The 18,963-nt window shown below is 42.1% G+C and overlaps 1 protein-coding gene across 3 annotated transcripts in view; it reads left to right on the top strand.

The window, feature by feature from the left end:
- LAMB4 (laminin subunit beta 4) overlaps window positions 1–18,963 on the top strand; it is a 394,745-nt gene that overhangs the window by 308,432 nt on the left and 67,350 nt on the right. For 2 of the 3 annotated variants that reach the window (XM_077264810.1, XM_077264809.1), the window contains exons 39-41: window positions 2,448–2,586; window positions 14,974–15,150; window positions 18,478–18,631. In XM_077264810.1, coding sequence (XP_077120925.1) covers window positions 2,448–2,586; window positions 14,974–15,150; window positions 18,478–18,631 — 470 coding nt within the window. Of the gene's footprint in view, window positions 1–2,447; window positions 2,587–14,973; window positions 15,151–18,477; window positions 18,632–18,963 lie in introns of those variants that run through there. The other variant, XM_077264812.1, reaches the window with a different exon arrangement.

Raw genomic sequence — 18,963 nt, 5'->3', positions numbered from 1 at the left:
CATTTATGAAACTTTCTCGGGACAGTAAAAAAAAATTAACATATCCAATTGTGGAACTTAATATTGTTCTAAGATCTATTAAGATATACATTGTCTGTCGGATAACCCAGGGTCGGACTGACAGTGCCAGCAGCTGCCTAGGGCCCCCGCTGCTCCAGGGGCCCCCAGCAAGTAGGGTGTCGCTAATAGCGCACACCACGCAGCTGCTATACAGGCCCCCGGTACCAGCGGAGCAGCAACGGGTGACAGGAAGCCTAAGCCTGTTCCCGCTGCTAAAGTGAAATGAATATTCATGCTTCCACACGCCCCCTGGGCATGGAGAGGAGTGAATTCATTTCACTATAATAGCGGGCAGCGTTTGCAGCTAATTGCTGCTAAACACTGCCCGCTATCAGAGCCCACAGACCAGGACCCCCCGCTCCCTCAGGGGCCCCCAGCTCACACGGCCGCTAAGGGGCTGCAAGCCAGGGGTCCCGGCGCCAACGCCGCCCCCAGCGGTTGTTAATGGGGAGAGAGCGTCAGATGACGCTCCCTCTCCCATGATTCCCCTCGCCGCAGACACACAGTGAGTGCGCGATGACATCACTTCATCGCATACCTGCTGTGTGTCAGGCCGACAGCAGCGCAGCTCCTGACATCGGAGCAGAGCTGCTGCTGGAGTCAGCGTGGGAGCAAGGAGAAGAGGTGAGTATTGTGCTTTTTTGTGTTTTTGTATTATTGAGTCCTGGTTGTATGGGGGGAATGAGCTGCATGATGCCCTGTGGGGCAAGGGGGGGGGGTGAGCTGCATGATGCCCTATGGGACAAGGGGGGTGAGCTGCATGATGCCCTATGTGGGGGTGATCTGCATGATGCCCTATGGGGCAAGGGGGGGTGAGCTGCATGATGCCCTATGGGGCAAGGGGGGTGAGCTGTATGATGCCCTATGGGGGCAAGGGGGGTGAATTGCATGATGCCCTATGGGTAAAGGGGGGGTGATCTGCATGATGCCCTATGGGGCAAGGGGGGTGATCTGCATGATGCCCTATGTGGCAAGGGGGGGTGATCTGCTTGATGCCATATGGGGTAAGGTAGGGGTGAGCTGCATGATGCCCTATGGGGCAAGGGGGTGAGCTGCATGATGCCCTATGGGGGGAATGAGCTGCATGATGTACTATGGGGGGAGTGAGCTGCCTGATACCCTATGGGGAGGGTGAGCTGCATGATACCTTATGGGGGGAGCTGTATGATGCCCTATGAGGGTGAGCTGCATGATACCCTATGAGGGGGATACATTATATTCCATGAAGAGGCTGCATTATACCTTATGAGGGGGTTGCACTATACTCTAAGGGGACTACATTATACCCTATGGGGGGCTGCATTACACTCTGAGGCTGGTTGCATTATATTATATAGGGGGGCTACATTATATTCTATAGGGGGCAGCATTATACTCTGTGAGGGGAATACATTGTACCCTATGAGGGGGCTACCCCAACCCCTGCTACATAATTAAGACGTGTACTACCTTATATTATACCCTGATATTAGCGTGTTGTACTGCACAATTGGTGGTCTTGTATTTATTTCTATGCAGCTACATAGTGGGCCCCAAAAATGATTTTCTCTGGTTGGCCCAAGGTGATCCAGTCCGACGCTGGGATAACCCCTTTAATTACTGAGATTACATCCTACACCAGCATCTGATACAGACTATATTTGTACTGTATATTCTATGTTAGTATAGGGTCAAACAAAAGGTCATTTTTTAATGAGACTTTTGCTTTAAGACCTACTTTAGCTAAAGTTGGATAGAAACACTATACATACAGCTACTGCAAGACTGTGTATGCATCACTCTTATCACTATTTCTTTTAGTCCTGAAGGTACTCCAGCACATCCAGGAGACTGTAATATTCTATGACATTTCACTTGAATTGACTTTTATTCATCTCAGCTGCCATCTTCTCACCCTGCTGGACGAAATAGACAGTGTTGTGGGAATTTAATATTGCACCCCATAGAAGTTTATGGAAAATAAATATCCATATTCAAATACACATAATTTCTCTACAGAGTGTAGATTGTCTGAAAACTTCATAAGCCAAAAAGTCTGATAAAAATAAATTAATGCTGCATCAATTCCTGCAAAACTGATAGACTGCTTTAATGCATTTTAGGGATACATTATATGTACAATTCACTTTGTTAATAAAAATCAGTGTCTTTGAATGTAAAGTTTAGTTATAAAAAGGTGTCCATGATGTAATTGGTAAGGGTGTCATATTACACCAAAATACGTAGGTACACGATCCCCCCTTACGTCGCCCTTATACCTGTATCACATATATATACAGTATGTATATTAATGTCCATTTATGATTATTTTTTGGATTTACAAGTGAATTATAATGTGCTTTATTCTACTTTTATACTACATTGTATTTTGCTTTCTTTTCATTTAGAAAAGCAGTAGAAAATCTACCAAATGGAGATGAAGTTCGAAATAATTTAAAACAAGCTGAAAATGCTCAGAAGACAACAAATACTTTACTAAAAAATGTGAATAAGGATATCCAAGATATCAGGGACAAACTTTCTCAGGTATAGGAAAATAAATACAGGATTATGCATTTTAATATACAGTCCTCAACACAGAAATTGCAACAAAAAATGGAAGTCATGAAATTATGGAAATAACATGATTAATGGATCCGTTAATGATATGCAAATGATTAAAAATGGAAACAAAATTTTTAAAAGATCTCCTTTTATTCAGCATCAAGTATGAACGTCACATGCAGAAGTACATATTTACCTTACATGCCTTGTATGCAATTAATGAGGTTATTAATGGTTGAATGACGAATATTCTGCAATGCTGAATGCATTTGGACATGCAAATCAAGATCCGCGGCTGGCAGCTCCTTTGCAATTGCTGACCAATAATGGCATTGATGCTCTCGATAGGAGACAAGATAGAGAAGTGATAAGAGGTGACGCTGCATGCCATGGTAGAAGGTGTAGACCCCACAGGCTGCTCACAGTAGCACAAGCAACTTGTGGTCTGTCATGTTGCAAAATGGCTCTTGAGACACTTTGTCCAAATGTACCATCGATTCTGTGAATTCCATAATTCCACAACCTTTCCTTTTGCTGTTGCAATTTCAATGTTTAGGAGCATTCATCCAATTTGTGAAAATGTTGAAATTCTAAACTAAAATTGAGATAATTGTTTGAATCAACCTTTATACTATTGATTTATATGAAACCTTTGCATAATAAAGCGTTTCTTTGCACAAGCAATTTGAAACCAGGAAATGTCCCTTGTAAAATATCTATCACCATTCTGTGGCTGCTCTTTTTATTTAAATGATAACGTTCAACAGAAGATGACCTATTATTTTGTGGGATTTTTTTTAAAGTTGGTAATATGTAAGGTTTTTTTTCCATATTGTAATCTTTGTTAAAAAAAAAATAGAAATCTTGCAATCTTCACATGGGCCACTGGGTCTTTTTTAAACCCATCCATTCAGGAGGAAGCTTCAACCAGGTTCCATGTTATCACAGATAACACAGGATCTGACAATCACGATGTCTCGTGATTGTGATTGATGACCCTGCTCCTCCTCCCTTCATAATGACCTTTGCACATGCCCATTAAATACTTTAATGCAAAAGATAGGGTTGTAATCCGACCTTTGTGACTAATGTATATGTATTATTTCCTGAAACAAAAGAAATTATGAGTCCAAAAAAGTCTATCATTCCCTTTAATAAAATAATTGCCAGACACAGACTGATTATTTTTCTGTTGCCTGTAGTGTTGAGAATTCCGATACTGAAATATCGGGTATCGACCGATATTCGCTGTATCGGAATTCTGATACTGAGTTCCGATACTTTTAGAATATCGAATACCGGAATCGGAAGTTCCCATAATGCAATAAGCCAGTTTGATTTTATTCAGCCAATGAGGATCCTAGGAAGCGTGGGCACATTCTGTTAGGCATGTTAGGCATGTTAACTAATGGCATGGCTGTGATTGGCTGCTGAAATGATGTCATGATGCACTATAATGGAGTGTGGGCGGTGCGTGGGCAGAGCCTGCGTGTCTGTGTGTGCGGGCGGGCTCTGTGCGGGACCGTCGGGGGTCTGTGCGGGCCTGCCGGAGGTCTGTGCGGGCTGCAGGGGGTCTGTGTGGGCCTGCCGGGGGTCTGTGCAGGCCTCTCGGGGGTCTTTGTGTAGTAGTCCCATCATCCGGCTAATGTGTTGTGCAACACACATACAACACACATACATACATACAACACACATACATACATACAACACACATGCCACATGCAACATACATACCACATGCATACAACATACATACTACAAACATACAACATACATACTACAAACATACAACATACATACTACATACATACTACCTACAATACATTCATACATTACATACATATAGACATACAGTACATATAACAGAGTACATACTCACCATCACTTGTCACTTTGATCCCAGAAGCCAGTGTCACCTGTAAAAAATATTAAAATAACAAACAAACAATATACTCCCTGATCCGCAGAAATCCACGAGTGTCCCACGACGATCTCCCGTGGAGAGCAGCAGCATCAGCTGATGCGACCGCTCTCTAGGTGCTCCAGGAATACAATGACGGGAGGGAGGTATCCTTTCGCACTGTATTCCTCCGCCACTGTAAAAAATAGTCCCTAGTCTCACTTTTGCCACTGCTGTGTGAGAAAGTTCCCATGCAGCAATTGCCATAAAGTGATACCAGTGAACTACAGTAACCTCTCAGTGATACACTGTAGGAGCCATTGTCTCCTGTCAGTGTGTCACTGGAGGTCCTATAGAGCAGTGACATCACAGATGTCCGAACTGGATGTGCAAGGAAATAAAGGGTTTATTTTCATTCTCATATTTGTGTCCCATTGACTTGCATTGGTTTCTGTATCGGAATCGGCGATATCCGATATTTTTTGGGTATCGGTCCGATCCAGTCCGATCCAATATTTTCCGATATCGGAAGGTATCACTCAACACTAGTTGCCTGTTATCGGGGATGAATGAACCCGAAATGTAAAGTTCAGGGTTCGTAACGGACACCTGGTCTCTAGTACAGAACACCAAACACTGACTTTTTACTGGAAGTCTGGTTTACGGTTCAAGTTTGGTGCCAAATAAAGTTTGTAGAAAGGCTGCAGTGTGGGCACTTCTGTAGCCATCACAGCTATGTCAAGTATTGGCATGGCTGAGATTGGCAGGTGCCCCACGTGACCCAGCCTGTATAAATGCCACCTCCATTCCACTCTGATTAGTGTAGGGACAGGATGCAGCTGAAGCGAGTGACAGTGTTGGGTTCTGAGTGTGCGCACTCTGCAAAAAAGTCTCTGTGTGTGTACTGTGCAGCCGTGTCTGTGGGAGTACTGTGCCAAAAAGCCTTTGTCACGAATGGACTGGCGAGTAAACTGGGACCAGGGGCACCTTTCCTGGCCCTAGCTCTAGGGGGCGCCCTAACTTGCCCTGTTCCCCGGGATACCTCAGATGGTGAGGATGCTGGGGCCTCCTCCCTTGCCCTGTCTCCTGACAGCTGCCCTGCATCTGTCCCCCTCCCCACCCGGGGAAGAGAGGCGCTACCGTGTACAACAGTACACCAACCCGACAAACAGGGTAAAAAGAAAACTCCACTCACACAAAATATGCTCTCACAAATAACAGAGGTATCCACCAGGGTGTGAAGGACGGGGAAGGACGGGGAGAGTAAATAAGGCAGGTAAGGATAAGGAATTTTCCAAGCGTACAAACCATACAACTGTAGCACAATAAATTCCTCCAGCTCTCCAAACACCAGCTCCTCACTACTCCAGGTGTAATAATTATAGGGGATAATTCAGGAGACTCTTTGTGTGTAACAAGACAACAGGACACAGTTTTATAAATGGTAAAGTTTATATTATCACACGGTGATTCAAGCAGGTGCAGAGAGAAACTCAAGTCCACAACACTTGGTGCAAATAATAAACGCTGCTTAGCAGTCAATAGGAAACTTCAGAGGTAGATGCAAACAAACAGAAAGTCTATGAAGCACAGTTATTCTTGAGGAAACTTGACACGAATAGATCCTTGACTTAGTCCAGACACAGATAGATATGCTATTAGGCAGTTCAAATCATATCTTAGCTCAACCAGGGAGGCCTGGTTAATAGTTTCAGGTTTTGCAGAGCAGAAACAGCTTACATGTCCAGCAAATGCAGATGGAAGTAACACGAGCAGCAGATGAAGGAGGATTACTGAACACTGGTGTATGCAGCAGGAACTCAGAGCAGAGTGGCAGGATCTCCAACACAGGTTCACAGAAGCAGGTGCAGGTGCAAGGCCAGGGAGTAATCAGAAGCTGGATGCAAAGCAGAATAATCTAGCACAGACTGAAGGCTGGGGTGGAGTTTTATAGCAGGAAGACAAGTGCACATGAGACCAAAGACGCCATGTTGGAAAAGAGCAGTAATGCACAAAAGGTAAAAAATGTTCAGAGTCCTGACACCAGGTCTATCAAGCTAGTGCTATCTCAGACAAAGCTCTGACCAGAAGGCCTAGCTTTTATAGGAGAGAGGAGTGGCTAACCGAGCACAGCTGAAAGCAGGAATTTTCACATGACCTATTAACCCCTGTCCTGCTGAAAGAAAAACAAAACACAGGAGAAGTGCTTCTCAGCGATGAAGCAGAAGCCATCAGACGCCGTGGTCTTCTGGTACTGCTCTGTCGCGGTAACTCCGTGACAGTACCCCCCCTTCTATGAGGGACCTCCGGAACCTCAGGACCTGGTTTATCTGGGTGGGCCGCATGAAAGGCCTGAACCAGTCTGGTCGCATGAACGTCGGAAGCTGGAACCCACATCCTCTCCTCAGGACCATACCCCTTCCAATGCACCATGTATTGAAGTGACCGACGAACAAGACGAGAATCTAAGACCTTTGCTATCTGGAACTCTAGATTACTATCGACAATGACATGAGAAGGTGGCAGAGGTGAAGATCCTGCAGATGCCACTTACTTCTTGAGAAGAGAACGGTGAAACACATTGTGGATTTTAAAAGTAGGTGGCAGAGCAAGGCGGAATGCTACCGGATTGACGACGGCTAGGATCTTATAGGGACCAATAAACCTGGGACCCAATTTCCAAGATGGAACCTTTAGCTTAATGTTCCTTGAGGACAGCCAAACCAAGTCACCAACACTCAGGTCCGGACCCACCAAACGGCTCCGATCAGCCACACTCTTATATTTGGAGCCCATTTTTTGCAAATTATTAATCCCCCCCTGCCAAATCGTAGAAATAGAAGAAGAGAACCGTTCCTCCTCCGGTAAACCAGAAGAGCGATCACCATTGAACGAACTAAACTGCAGATGAAACCCATATGCCCCAAAAATGGGGACTTACCAGTTGATTCCTGACAGCAATTATTAACTGCAAATTCAGCCAACGGTAAGTAGGTCACCCAGTCCTCCTGATTCTCAGATACAAAACATCTAAGATATGTCTTTAAATTCTGATTAACCCATTCAGTCTGCCCGTTAGACTGTGGGTGAAACGCTGAAGAAAAAGACAAATGGATCCCCAGACGGGTGCAAAACGCCCTCCAGAATTTGGAGATAAACTGCACCCCCGATCAGAAATAATATCCGTAGGAATCCCATGCAGTCTTATTATTTCCCTGACGAAGATTTGCGCCAGAGTTTTGGCAATAGGCAAAGCTGGCAAAGCAATAAAATGAGACATTTTACTGAACCTGTCCACCACCACCAGGATTACAGTGTTCCCTGCAGACATAGGTAGATCCGTAATAAAATCGACCGACAAATGAGTCCAAGGTCTGCTGGGAATCTCCAAAGGTAGGAGAGCCCCTGACGGACGAGTATGTGAAGTCTTAGAACGCGCACAGATATTGCAGGTGGCGACATACTCCTGAACATCCTTATAAGCACCTGGCAACCAAAAACGCTGAGTAAGTAGATCCGCGGTAGCCTTAATCCCAGCCAGCACTGTATCATGATGTTCACTGAGGATTCTAAGATGGAGATTGACTGGTACAAACAGTTTACCAAGAGGACAGGTAGCAGGGGTGTCCCCCTGAGCGTCCGCAACCTCTCTTTCAAGATTGGAGCATATGGACGCCATCACTACCCCTTTTTGTAGTATAGGTACCAGTTTGCACTTATCGCCTCCCCGAGGAAAGCAATGGGACAAAGCATCTGCCTTAACATTTTTGCTTCCCGGCCTAAAAGCAACAAAAAGTTAAATCTGGTAAAGAACAAAGCCCATCTTGCCTGACGAGGTGTAAGATGTTTTGCCGACTCCAAGTAAACCAGATTCTTATGGTCAGTGATCACCATCACAGGGTGAACCGCTCTGTTATGATCCTTAGTGGTTGAGGATCACAAATTACTCCAGCTAAGTAACAAACATAGGACAAGCTCTAGGGAGGTGGCAAACTGGACTGACCGCAAATCTGAACCTATCCAAACACACTAGAAGTAGCCGGTGAACGTGCCTAAAAATCCTAGACGTCTCGAGCCAGCCTGAGGAACTAACTGCCCCTAGAGAGAACGAAAAGACCTCTCTTGCCTCCAGAGAAATAATCCCCAAAGATATAGAAGCCCCCAACAGATAATAACGGTGAGGTAAGAGGAAGGCACATACACAGGGGTGAAAGCAGATTCAGCAAATGAGGCCCACTAATACTAGATAGCAGAAAATAGAAAAGGGAATCTATGCGGTCAGTAAAAAACCCTTACAAAATATCCACTCTGAGATTTCAAGAACCCCCACACCAACTAACGGTGTGGGGGGAGAAACTCAGTCCCCTAGAGCAACCAGCAAGCAAGGAAATCACATTTTAGTGAGCTGGACTAAAAACATAATGAACACTGATAATCAAAAAATGATCAAACAAAAACTTAGCTTGTCTTGGAGAGACTGGGAGCAAGGTAGACACAAGGAATCTGAAGAGCACTGAATACATTGATAGCAGGCAAGGAACTGAGTCTCCAGGTGAGCTAAATAGGAAACCAACCAAGGATAACGAACCAGCTGATGCAGCCAACCTGCAGAAAGACAACACTACACAGTACCGCTTGTGACCACTAGAGGGAGCCCAAAAATAGAATTCACAACACCGCTCCTTCCAAGAAATGACGCCACTCCTCAAATGCCCATTTGATAGCTAAGAGTTCCCTATTACCAATATCATAGTTTCTCTCAGCTGGTGACAGTTTTTTAGAAAAGTAAGTGTATGGTTGCCATTTACCAGGAGACGCACCTTGCGATAATACAGCCCCCACTCCCACCTCGGATGCATCCACCTCCACAATGAATGGCTGAGTGACATCAGGCTGAATAAGAATCGGCGCAGAAGCAAAACACCCTTTCAAAGTGTCAAATGCCTCCCTGGCAGGACTGGACCACTTGGAGAAGTCTGTCCCCTTTTTAGTCATATCAGTAAGCGGTTTAGCTACTACTGAAAAGTTCTTTATGAATTTACGGTAGTAATTGGCAAAACCCCAAAACCTTTGTAAGGCCTTCAAATCCTCAGGACGATCCCATTCCAATACCGCCCGGACTTTGGCCGGATACATGTGAAAACCGGTGGCAGATAATACATATCCAAGGAAAGGGATCTCCTCAACCGAGAACATGCACTTTTCAGGTTTGACATACAATTTATTGTCACGAAGTATCTGTAGGACTTGTCTGACATGTTGCTGGTGTGACACTCAAGGTCAGGTGAGTACACAAGAATGTCATCCAGGTAGATAACAACAAACCTGCCTACAAGGTGACTAAAGATGTCATTAATAAAGTGCTGGAAGACAGCGGGCGCGTTCGTCAACCCAAAAGGCATCACTAGATTCTCATAGTGTTCTTCTGGCGTATTGAACGCAGTCTTCCACTCATCACCCTCCTTAATGCGGATGAGATTGTACGCCCCCCTGAGGTCCATTTTAGAGAACCATTTTGCCTAAACAATTTGAATAAAAAGGTCAGGTATAAGAGGTAGCGGATACGGATCACGGACCGTGATAGCATTAAGTACCATCATTGCTTGCATCACTGAATTGGGATCACAAAATGCATGAATACAAGTGCACGCTGGTAGAAGCACTACTGACGGCGTTCCCTCCTGACAGTTGGAACTCAGTGAAAGAACAAGGCAGAAGAGGAGGAAGTCGCCAACTCAGCTGAGGTACAGCCACCACCTCAGAAGGCAGGGTTAGCATGGTCAAATTGTGGCAAGATTTTCTCAGCACACCACAACATCCAGCACCACCATCTGATATGGTCACTATTAACAGGAGGCAGCGTTACAACAATATGGTCGAAGAGTACATGTCCACACATCTCCATGTACTAACTGATGGGTCTGCCCCATTAAACTTCTGGGTCCCCAAATTGGTGTGATTAGACAGATGCATCCGCCTGTCGACAGCCAACATGGGGAGGCTAACATTCATTGAGATGAACCAGGCGTAGATCCCTCAGAACTTGTCCGTACCTTTGACTGACTAGACAACTATACCACTCCCATTCAATTTTTGGGCCTCCCCAAATTAAAAAAATAAATAAAAAATAAAAAAAAAATAAAAAAAAAAACCAGTGTTGGCTTCCTCCTCCTCCGCCTCTTCCACCTACACTGCTATCTCCACCCCGTCCACCTACTCAACCTCCTCCTCTACTTGGAAATCATCCTCCTAGTTCTAGATTATTTTTTTATTCTATGTTCTTTTAAGACAATTCCCTATAAAAAAAGAGTGTTTGATACCTCCTCCCCTGCCTCTTCTACCTCACCTCCTCCTCCACTAGGACCTCCACCTCCTGGTTCAAAAAGTGTTGGATACCACATCCCCTGCCTCTTACACATACTCCACCACATCCACCTCCACTTCCTGCTCCTCTTGCACCTCCGCCTCCAGGTTCTAGATTGTTAGGGCTCGCTTCCACTTGCAATTAAATTGGACAAAAGCATTTAAATTAAAAATCGGTTTGTATTCGGACCAATGTTAGTCAGTGATTCAGTGCTCATCTGCAATTTTTTATCAGCTCAAATTGGATTGAGGTCGGACTGCCTAGTGGATGCAAATTTGGGATGGTGATTGCCAATTGAAGTCAATGGAAGCAAGAAAAAAAATCACACGGCACTCGGACCACGCATATGCTGTCTAATTTTTACACACCCATCTCCTTTGAAAACCAGACATTTCTTATGTAAAATCGCGGCAAGACGCGATAGAATAAATAGAATATATATTTATATATACAGTGGGTACGAAGAATATTCAGACCCCTTTAAATTTTTCACTCTTTGTTTATATATAGTATATATCTGGCAAAAATTAAGAGACCACTGCAAAATGTTCAGTTTTTCTGATTTATTTTTGAGTAACATGTAAATTGTTCATTTATTCTATAAACTTCTGGCAACATGTCTCCGAATTTCCAAGCAATAAATTTGGGGGTTTTTTTCTGAAAAGGAGAAAAGGTCCAAATAAAAAAAAAACAGTGCTTTCACTGCAAAGAAAACAAGTGCATAATCATTTAGAAACAACAATACTAATGTTTTAAGACAGAAAGAGTTCAGAAATCAATATTTTGTGGCATAACCATGATTTTTAATCACAGGTTTCATGCATCTTGGCATGCTTTCCACCAGTCTTTCACACTGCTTCTGGTGCAAATGAACTGCTAGAATGCCAAAGGCCTGCAATTCTGTAATTGGTGCAAAGGAAACATTCTTTGACGAAAGCAAAGTTTGAAGGAGAAAATTATTATTTCAAATAAAAACCTTTTTTCGAACCTTGGCAATGTCTGGACTAGATTTTCAATTCATTTGGCAACTCATTTGATTAATAAAAGTATGAGTTATCATGGAAATCGCAAAATTGTCTGGGTGACCCTAAACTTTTGAACGGTAGAGTATGTATACAGCTCTGGCAAAAATTAAGAGACCACTGCAAAATGTTCAGTTTGGCTGATTTTTCTCTTAATAGGTATATTTTTGGGTACAATGTAAATTGTTCTTTTAATCTATAAACTTTTGAGAACATGCCTTCGAATTTCCAAGCAATAAATGTTGTATTTTTTTTCTGACAAAGAAAAATGGTCAAAAAACCTGGTGCTTTCAGACATCAAAGAATGCAAAGAAAATAAGTTCATAATCATTTAGAAACAACAATACTAATGTTTTATCTCAGGAAGAGTTCAGAAATCAATATTTTGTGGAATAAGCATGATTTTTAATCACAGCTTTCATGTGTCTTGGCATGCTTTCAACCAGTCTTTCACACTGCTTTTGGGTGACCTTATGCCACTCCTGGTACAAAAAACTAAGCACTTCTTTGTTTGATGGCTTATGAATATCCATCATCCTCCTGATTACATTCCAGAAGTTTTCAATGGGGTTCAGGTCTGGAGATTGGGCTGCCCATGACAGGGTTTAGATGTGGCGGTCTCTTAATTTTTGCCAGAGCTGTGTATATATATATATATATATATATATATATATATATATATATATATATATATATATATATATATATATATATATATATATATATATATATATATATATATATATATATATACTGTATATATAATACATATAAAGATGTAAATGATGTATACTTACTGTGCATGTATTTAATTGATAACTAAATAAATATCTGGAAACAATTATGTGGGATCACCGGAAATTTTATTAACCAGGAGAGGGAAAGCAGACTGATGTTTATAGCTAGGGGAGGGGATAATACAAATGGAGCTTTATTAATATCAGCTCACAGGTGTATACTTAACCTTTACTGGTTATTAAAATGGAGGATCCCCCCCAAAAAATAACATAGGGTCCACCTATAATTAATAACCAACCAGCAAAAGCTAACCAGAGATCTGCAAGCTGATATTAATAGCCAAGTAAGGGGCCATGGATATTGGCCCCCTCCCAGACTAAAAACTTCATCTCTCAGCCACCCTATTGATAGGATGCACCAATTTTGGTGTTTAGCCTTGCTCTTCCCACTTGCCCTGGTGCGTTGTCAAGTGGAGTAATAGTATTGGGGTTGATATCAGCTTTGTATTGGTAGCTGACATCAAGCACAGGGGTTAGTAACGGAGAGGCATTTATAAGACACCCCATTCCTAACTCCATAGTCATATTGTCAATAAAAACACCCCACCCTCTGAAGAGAAAATAGTACTCCATTTGTCCCTTGACAAGTCTAGCTCTGCTACATGTACTTGGCAAACTGAACATTGGCATAATGCGAGCGTTCAGCGTGCCATCCGGCAGAGACACTGAGCTGCGTGTGCTAGCTAGCTGCTAGCACAGCTCAGTACCTTGCGGTGACATGAGAAAGTTGAGAGGAGTTCATACCCAATGAACTCCGTTCACCTCTCTGACATCAGCAGGAGTGCAGTGGGAAAGTTCTCATGCTCTAGCTGATGTTTTCTTAAAGCACCTTAAAGCAAGTGGTGCTAGTAATCTAAGGTCTCTGCACCTAGTATTATACTCCCCACTCTCCATCCTTACCTCTTCCCAGCACCGCTCTTGTCCCGAACGGTCATTTTGTGACAGCAACTTTTGACTGACTGGAAGTCAGTTAAAGGTCACATACTCTCAATTCAAGTCTATGAGAGCCAGAAGAAGGTTCTGATAGACTTGCAGTAAAAAGTGACCTCCGACTCATGCAGCAAACACTTGAGTGAACCCAGCGGGTCACAACTGGATGGAGACCGATGAGAGCGATGCGGATAAAAGATGAAGACGATGACAGATAAGTATAAGAATAATTGCAGGAACTTTAAATTAGTAGCACCACTCCGGCTCTGCAATAGAAAATGCTGGTGTGGTGCTTTAAAAAGGCCAGCCCCAGACAGGTGATACTAAGTCTTGTTAAAGTATTGCCTTAACTCAGTCCTTAGCTCACACCTTTGTTCCACAACCAGTAGGTACTTTGTGGCTAAGGGCACAACTTTGCACTAAATTATTTTGGCAATTCCATGCATGCAATAATAAATGTTAAATGACTATACTGTGTATTGTGCTTCCCAGTATATTATGTGTGTGTAAAACATGACAGAGAAGACATCGTGGCTTGTAATTTGATATCAACAACTTGCTTGGATGAAGTTCTTTAACAGGGACCTGTCAAGTGAAAAAACACTATTAACCGGCAGATATAGGGTTCATCTGCAGGTTAATAGCATTCTGAACCTGCCTAGCGCCTGCACTAAAAGCCCTGCTTTTATGAAAAAGAGCTTTATTCCTCCAGGCTGCATCTGGAATTCAGTCATAGGGGTGGTGCTAGCATGGGTTCAGTTACCGCTCTGTGTATATGTAACCATGTACCCCCAGCACTGACTGAAAGCCAGCTCAATACTAGAGCCGGCTGTCAGTTAGTGCTGAGACATGGTTACAGTTGCCGCTCTGTACACGCAGAGTGGTGAATGAAACCATGCAGGTGCCAACCCGTGACTAAAACCCAAACTTTGCTGAGACGAATAAAACTCTGGAGGCAGATTCTCATGCAGATTTGTACCCTGCCCACTTCTTAACAGCTCATTTACACTTTTAAAAACATGGATTTCTCTGGAAATAAGACATCAGATATCAAGGTATCATTTTATTCAACTTCCTATGACCAGCATGCCCATATAGAAAGCTTAGGAGGGTTCATCTTACTGACAGATTCCCTTTAAACAGTCGATATTGACTTTTAAGATTGCTGCACCCAATAGATGGCACTAATGTTCCTGTCCTCTTTCTCTCTAATGAGGATACTTGCATGGGCAAAAAAGTAAAGAATAATAAACACTATCCATATAGAAACGTAAGATAGAGTAAATATCATTGCTATGTGGTTAATCATTTTTAATAATATATTTTTAATATTAACTATTTTTCATGTTTATCTAGGTTCAAGCAAGAGCAGATAAAGTTGACAGCAAGTTAAAATCTATAAAAGATATGCACTCACAACTGGAGTCAAGAATTGCAGAACTGCAGGAAAAAATGCTAAAAAACAGGATTATGGCTGATAAAGCACAGGAAGGAGCAAATAACGCATTATCAGAGGCAAATGAAAGTGAAAATGTATGTAACTGTTTTCTATCACATTATACTTTAATATCCACACCTACAGTACTTTGATAGATTGGCTTTCATTCATATTAATACTTACATGGGTTTTATTTATTTTCAAAATGAGAAGAAACATAATGAAGATGTTAATTTGATAGAAATGACAGAGCACCAATTGTTTTTACTAATATGTATATTAGGAGACTTTATCATAGGCTTTTTTTAAATTTGTGAATCTGTTACATCTCTATTGCACAATGAGACCATTCAGGGGCAGACACAGACTGCAACCATCAAACGTTTCATATTTAACAACTAGGGTTGAGCGAAACAGGTCGGCCATTTTCAGAAGTCGCTGACTTTTGGCAAAGTCGGGTTTCATGAAACCCGACCCGACCCCTGTGTGGGGTCAGCCATGAGGTCGGTGATCTTCTGAATCTGGTATCGGAATTCCGATACCGAGTTCCGATATGTTTGCGATATCGGGAATCGGTATCAGAATCCATATTTAAGTGTAAAATAAAGAATCAAAATAAAAAATATTGATATACTCACCCTCGGACGCGCCCTGGTACTAACCGGCAGCCTTCCTTCCTAAGAATGAGCGCGTGAATGACCTGCGGTGACGTCGCGGCTTGTGATTGGTCGCGTGAGCGGTCACATGGGTGGTCACGCGACCAATCACAAGCCGCGGCGTCATCTAAGGTCCTTCATGCGCTCATTCTTAGGAAGGAAGGCTGCCGGTTAGTACCAGGGCGCGTCCGAGGGTGAGTATATCAATATTTTTATTTTGATTCTTTATTTTACACATTAATATGGATCCCAGGGCCTGAAGGAGAGCTTCCTCTCCTTCAGACCCTGGGAACCATAGTATCCCATTGCACTGCATTGGGTTTCGTGTTTCGGCCGACCCCGACCCCGACTTTTTTATAGGATCGGCCGATTTCACTCGACCCGACTTTTGAGAAAGTCGGGTTTCGTGAAACCCGACCCGATCCTATAAAAATAAAAGTCGCTCAACCCTATTAACAACTGACTATAACTAGGGATGAGCAAATCGCTTCAGATAAGTACTTATCCGAACAGTTATAGCGCTTAATGAATAGCTGCATCAGGAACCCGAATCAGATGTTCGGCGCCGCAGCTGTGTCGCGGCTGTGTGACAGTCACAACACATGCAAAGAGAAGCATAGAGAGCCGGTTTGTTGGACTATCCATGCATGTGTTGTGACTGTGAAAAAGCTGCGACACATGTAGCTGATGCACCGAACAACTGATTATCGTAAGCGCTCCAGGAATCCATTTGCTAATCAAAATCGTTAGGCCTAATATTGGGGTTCAGAATGGAGGCCGTATTTGCTATTCCAAATCATTTGGGCTAAATTGTGTTGCAGTCATGAGGCCCAATTTGCTAATCCAAATCGTTTGGGCTAAAACTGTGTTACAGTGAGGAGGCCCCATTTGCTAATCCAAATCATTTAGGCTAAAACGGTGTTGCAGTCAGGAATCAGGAGGCTTCATTTAATAATCAAAATCATTAGACCTAATATTAGGGTTCAGGCAGGAGGAGATATTTGCTATTCCAAATTGTTTGGGCTAAAATGTGTTGCAGTCATGAGGCCCCATTTGCTAATCCAAATCGTTTGGGCCAAAACTGTGCTGCATTCAGGAATTAGGAAGCCCCATGTGCTAATCAAAATTGTTAGGCCTAGTATTGGGGTTCAGCCAGAAGGCCCCATTTGCTATCCCAAATAGTTTGGGCTAAAACTGTGAAGCATTTGTGGGTTCCTTTTTAGTTTCCAAAATTGGGTGTCTGTTTAGGCACATCAGGGGCTCTGCAAACACGACATGGCATCCGCCATCTATTCCAGCCAATTTTGTGCAGTAAAAGTCAAATAACGTTCCTTCCCTGCCATGTGCCCAAGCAGAAGTTTTCCCCCACATATGAGGTATCCGTATACTCAGGAGAAATGGCACAATAAATTGTAGTGACCATTTTCTCTAGTTATACTTGGGAAAATGAACAATTTGGATTTAAAGTAACCTTTTTTAGGAAAACTTTACATTTTCACCTAAAAGGTTCATATTCTTATTGAATGTGGTTTTGAGCAACTTGTAGCGGTGTAGTTTTTTGAAATGGTGTCACTTTTGTGTATTTTCTGCCATATAGGCCCCTCAAAGTCATTTCAAATGTGACGGGGGCCCTAAAAATATTTGTTTTGTAAACTTTGTTGGAAAAATGAAAAGTTGCTAAAAAACCTTTAACCCTTCTAACTTCCTAACAAAAAAGTTATTTTCATAAATGATGCTAATGTAAAGTAGACATATGGAAAATGTTATTTATTATTTATTTTGTGTGGCATAACTATATAATTTAAGTGCATAAAAATTGAAAGTTTGAAAATTGCAAAATTTTCAAATTTGTCAAATTTTAATAAACATAAATTATTTCGACCAAAATTTACCATTAACATGAAGTAGAACATGTCACTAAAAAACAGTCTCAGAATCATTGGGATGTGTTGAGGCGTTCCAGAGTTATTACCTCATAAACTGACACATGCAAAGTTTTAAAAACGAGGCTCAGTCAAATTAATGTACAAAGTGGATCAATCCTTAAGTTGTTAAAGGGGTATTCCCACAATTACATTGATCTTTACAAGCACATCTTTTTCATAAATGTTATCCATCTCTTTATTCATTCTCCTAAATTACCCTTTCCCATCCTCTGTTTTCTTTTCATTGCTACTGACGCCATCTTTCAGTAGTCCTTTAGTTAGATCACGATGGGCAGTATAGCCACATAGCCATGATTTTCCTGCCTTCATCTCAGGACGAACATTCACATATTCATATTCATCCCAGCTCTCTGCATCATTGCTGGACTGCAGAAGAGCATGCGCAGAATATCTACTCTCTGTTATTTAATGCAATTGTCACCCAGATGTTGGTACCATTTGCTGCTGGAAGAATATAGTATGTTTATTTTTGCTATGAGGCAATTAAAACTGCTAATTTTGTAAAAAAAATTAATCCGTAAAGGCCCATGTAAGTTATTTTCAGAAATGTTTATTATTTTATATCTTTTAATAAACATTGATATTTTAATCAATCACCCAGAAAAATAAACCATAATAAGAAAGTAGAGACATGTTTGGGGTGGACAAGTCCTTTAATTATACATACAGTATACTGGTATAGGTCAAGGCTTTCAACAAGAGTTTATTATTTTTGAGCTTTGTTATTACCAAGCATGGGCCCCTCTTAGTTTAGATTTAATGAGAGGAAGTATAACTTTGCAATGAATTTGAATAATATGTGTCATAATTATGTTTACAGGATTTAAATAATCTAAAAGAAAAGTATGAGCTGCTGAAGGAAAAGTTAAAAAATCAGGACATCCCTCCAGAAATTTTAGAGAGGTTACAAAAGCTGAAGAAAAATGCTGAAGATCTGGTCAATGTTATAAATGAAAAATTTGAACGTATATCAGGTACAGTAAATATTCATTGCCTTATCGACAGGTCACTGTAGTTTGTAGAATGTCGTAAGGCATGAGGGTACAGCAGGCGGGCCAGGATGCCTTTCTGTGCATCTTCTACCATGGGCACACAGACATACCCATCTATATCACGAGGTTTCAGAACTTTGCAGTGGTCGTATTCATGTATCCTTTATATTAACCCAGAGGAGAGGTAATAATTACCGAACACTAGTGGTGCAATGGGCGGCTGGAGCTGTTATAGGGGAATACTGTTACTTTTATAGGGAAACTTTATGTGGCTTGCATTGTGAGACTGACAGTGTTACAGGGGGCATTGTGTG

Source organism: Ranitomeya variabilis, chromosome 5 (assembly GCF_051348905.1).
Source record: "Ranitomeya variabilis isolate aRanVar5 chromosome 5, aRanVar5.hap1, whole genome shotgun sequence".
In the NCBI taxonomy this organism is placed as follows: domain Eukaryota; kingdom Metazoa; phylum Chordata; class Amphibia; order Anura; family Dendrobatidae; genus Ranitomeya; species Ranitomeya variabilis.
Note: the sequence above shows the minus strand (reverse complement) of the source record. Positions and strands in the feature narration are given on the sequence as shown.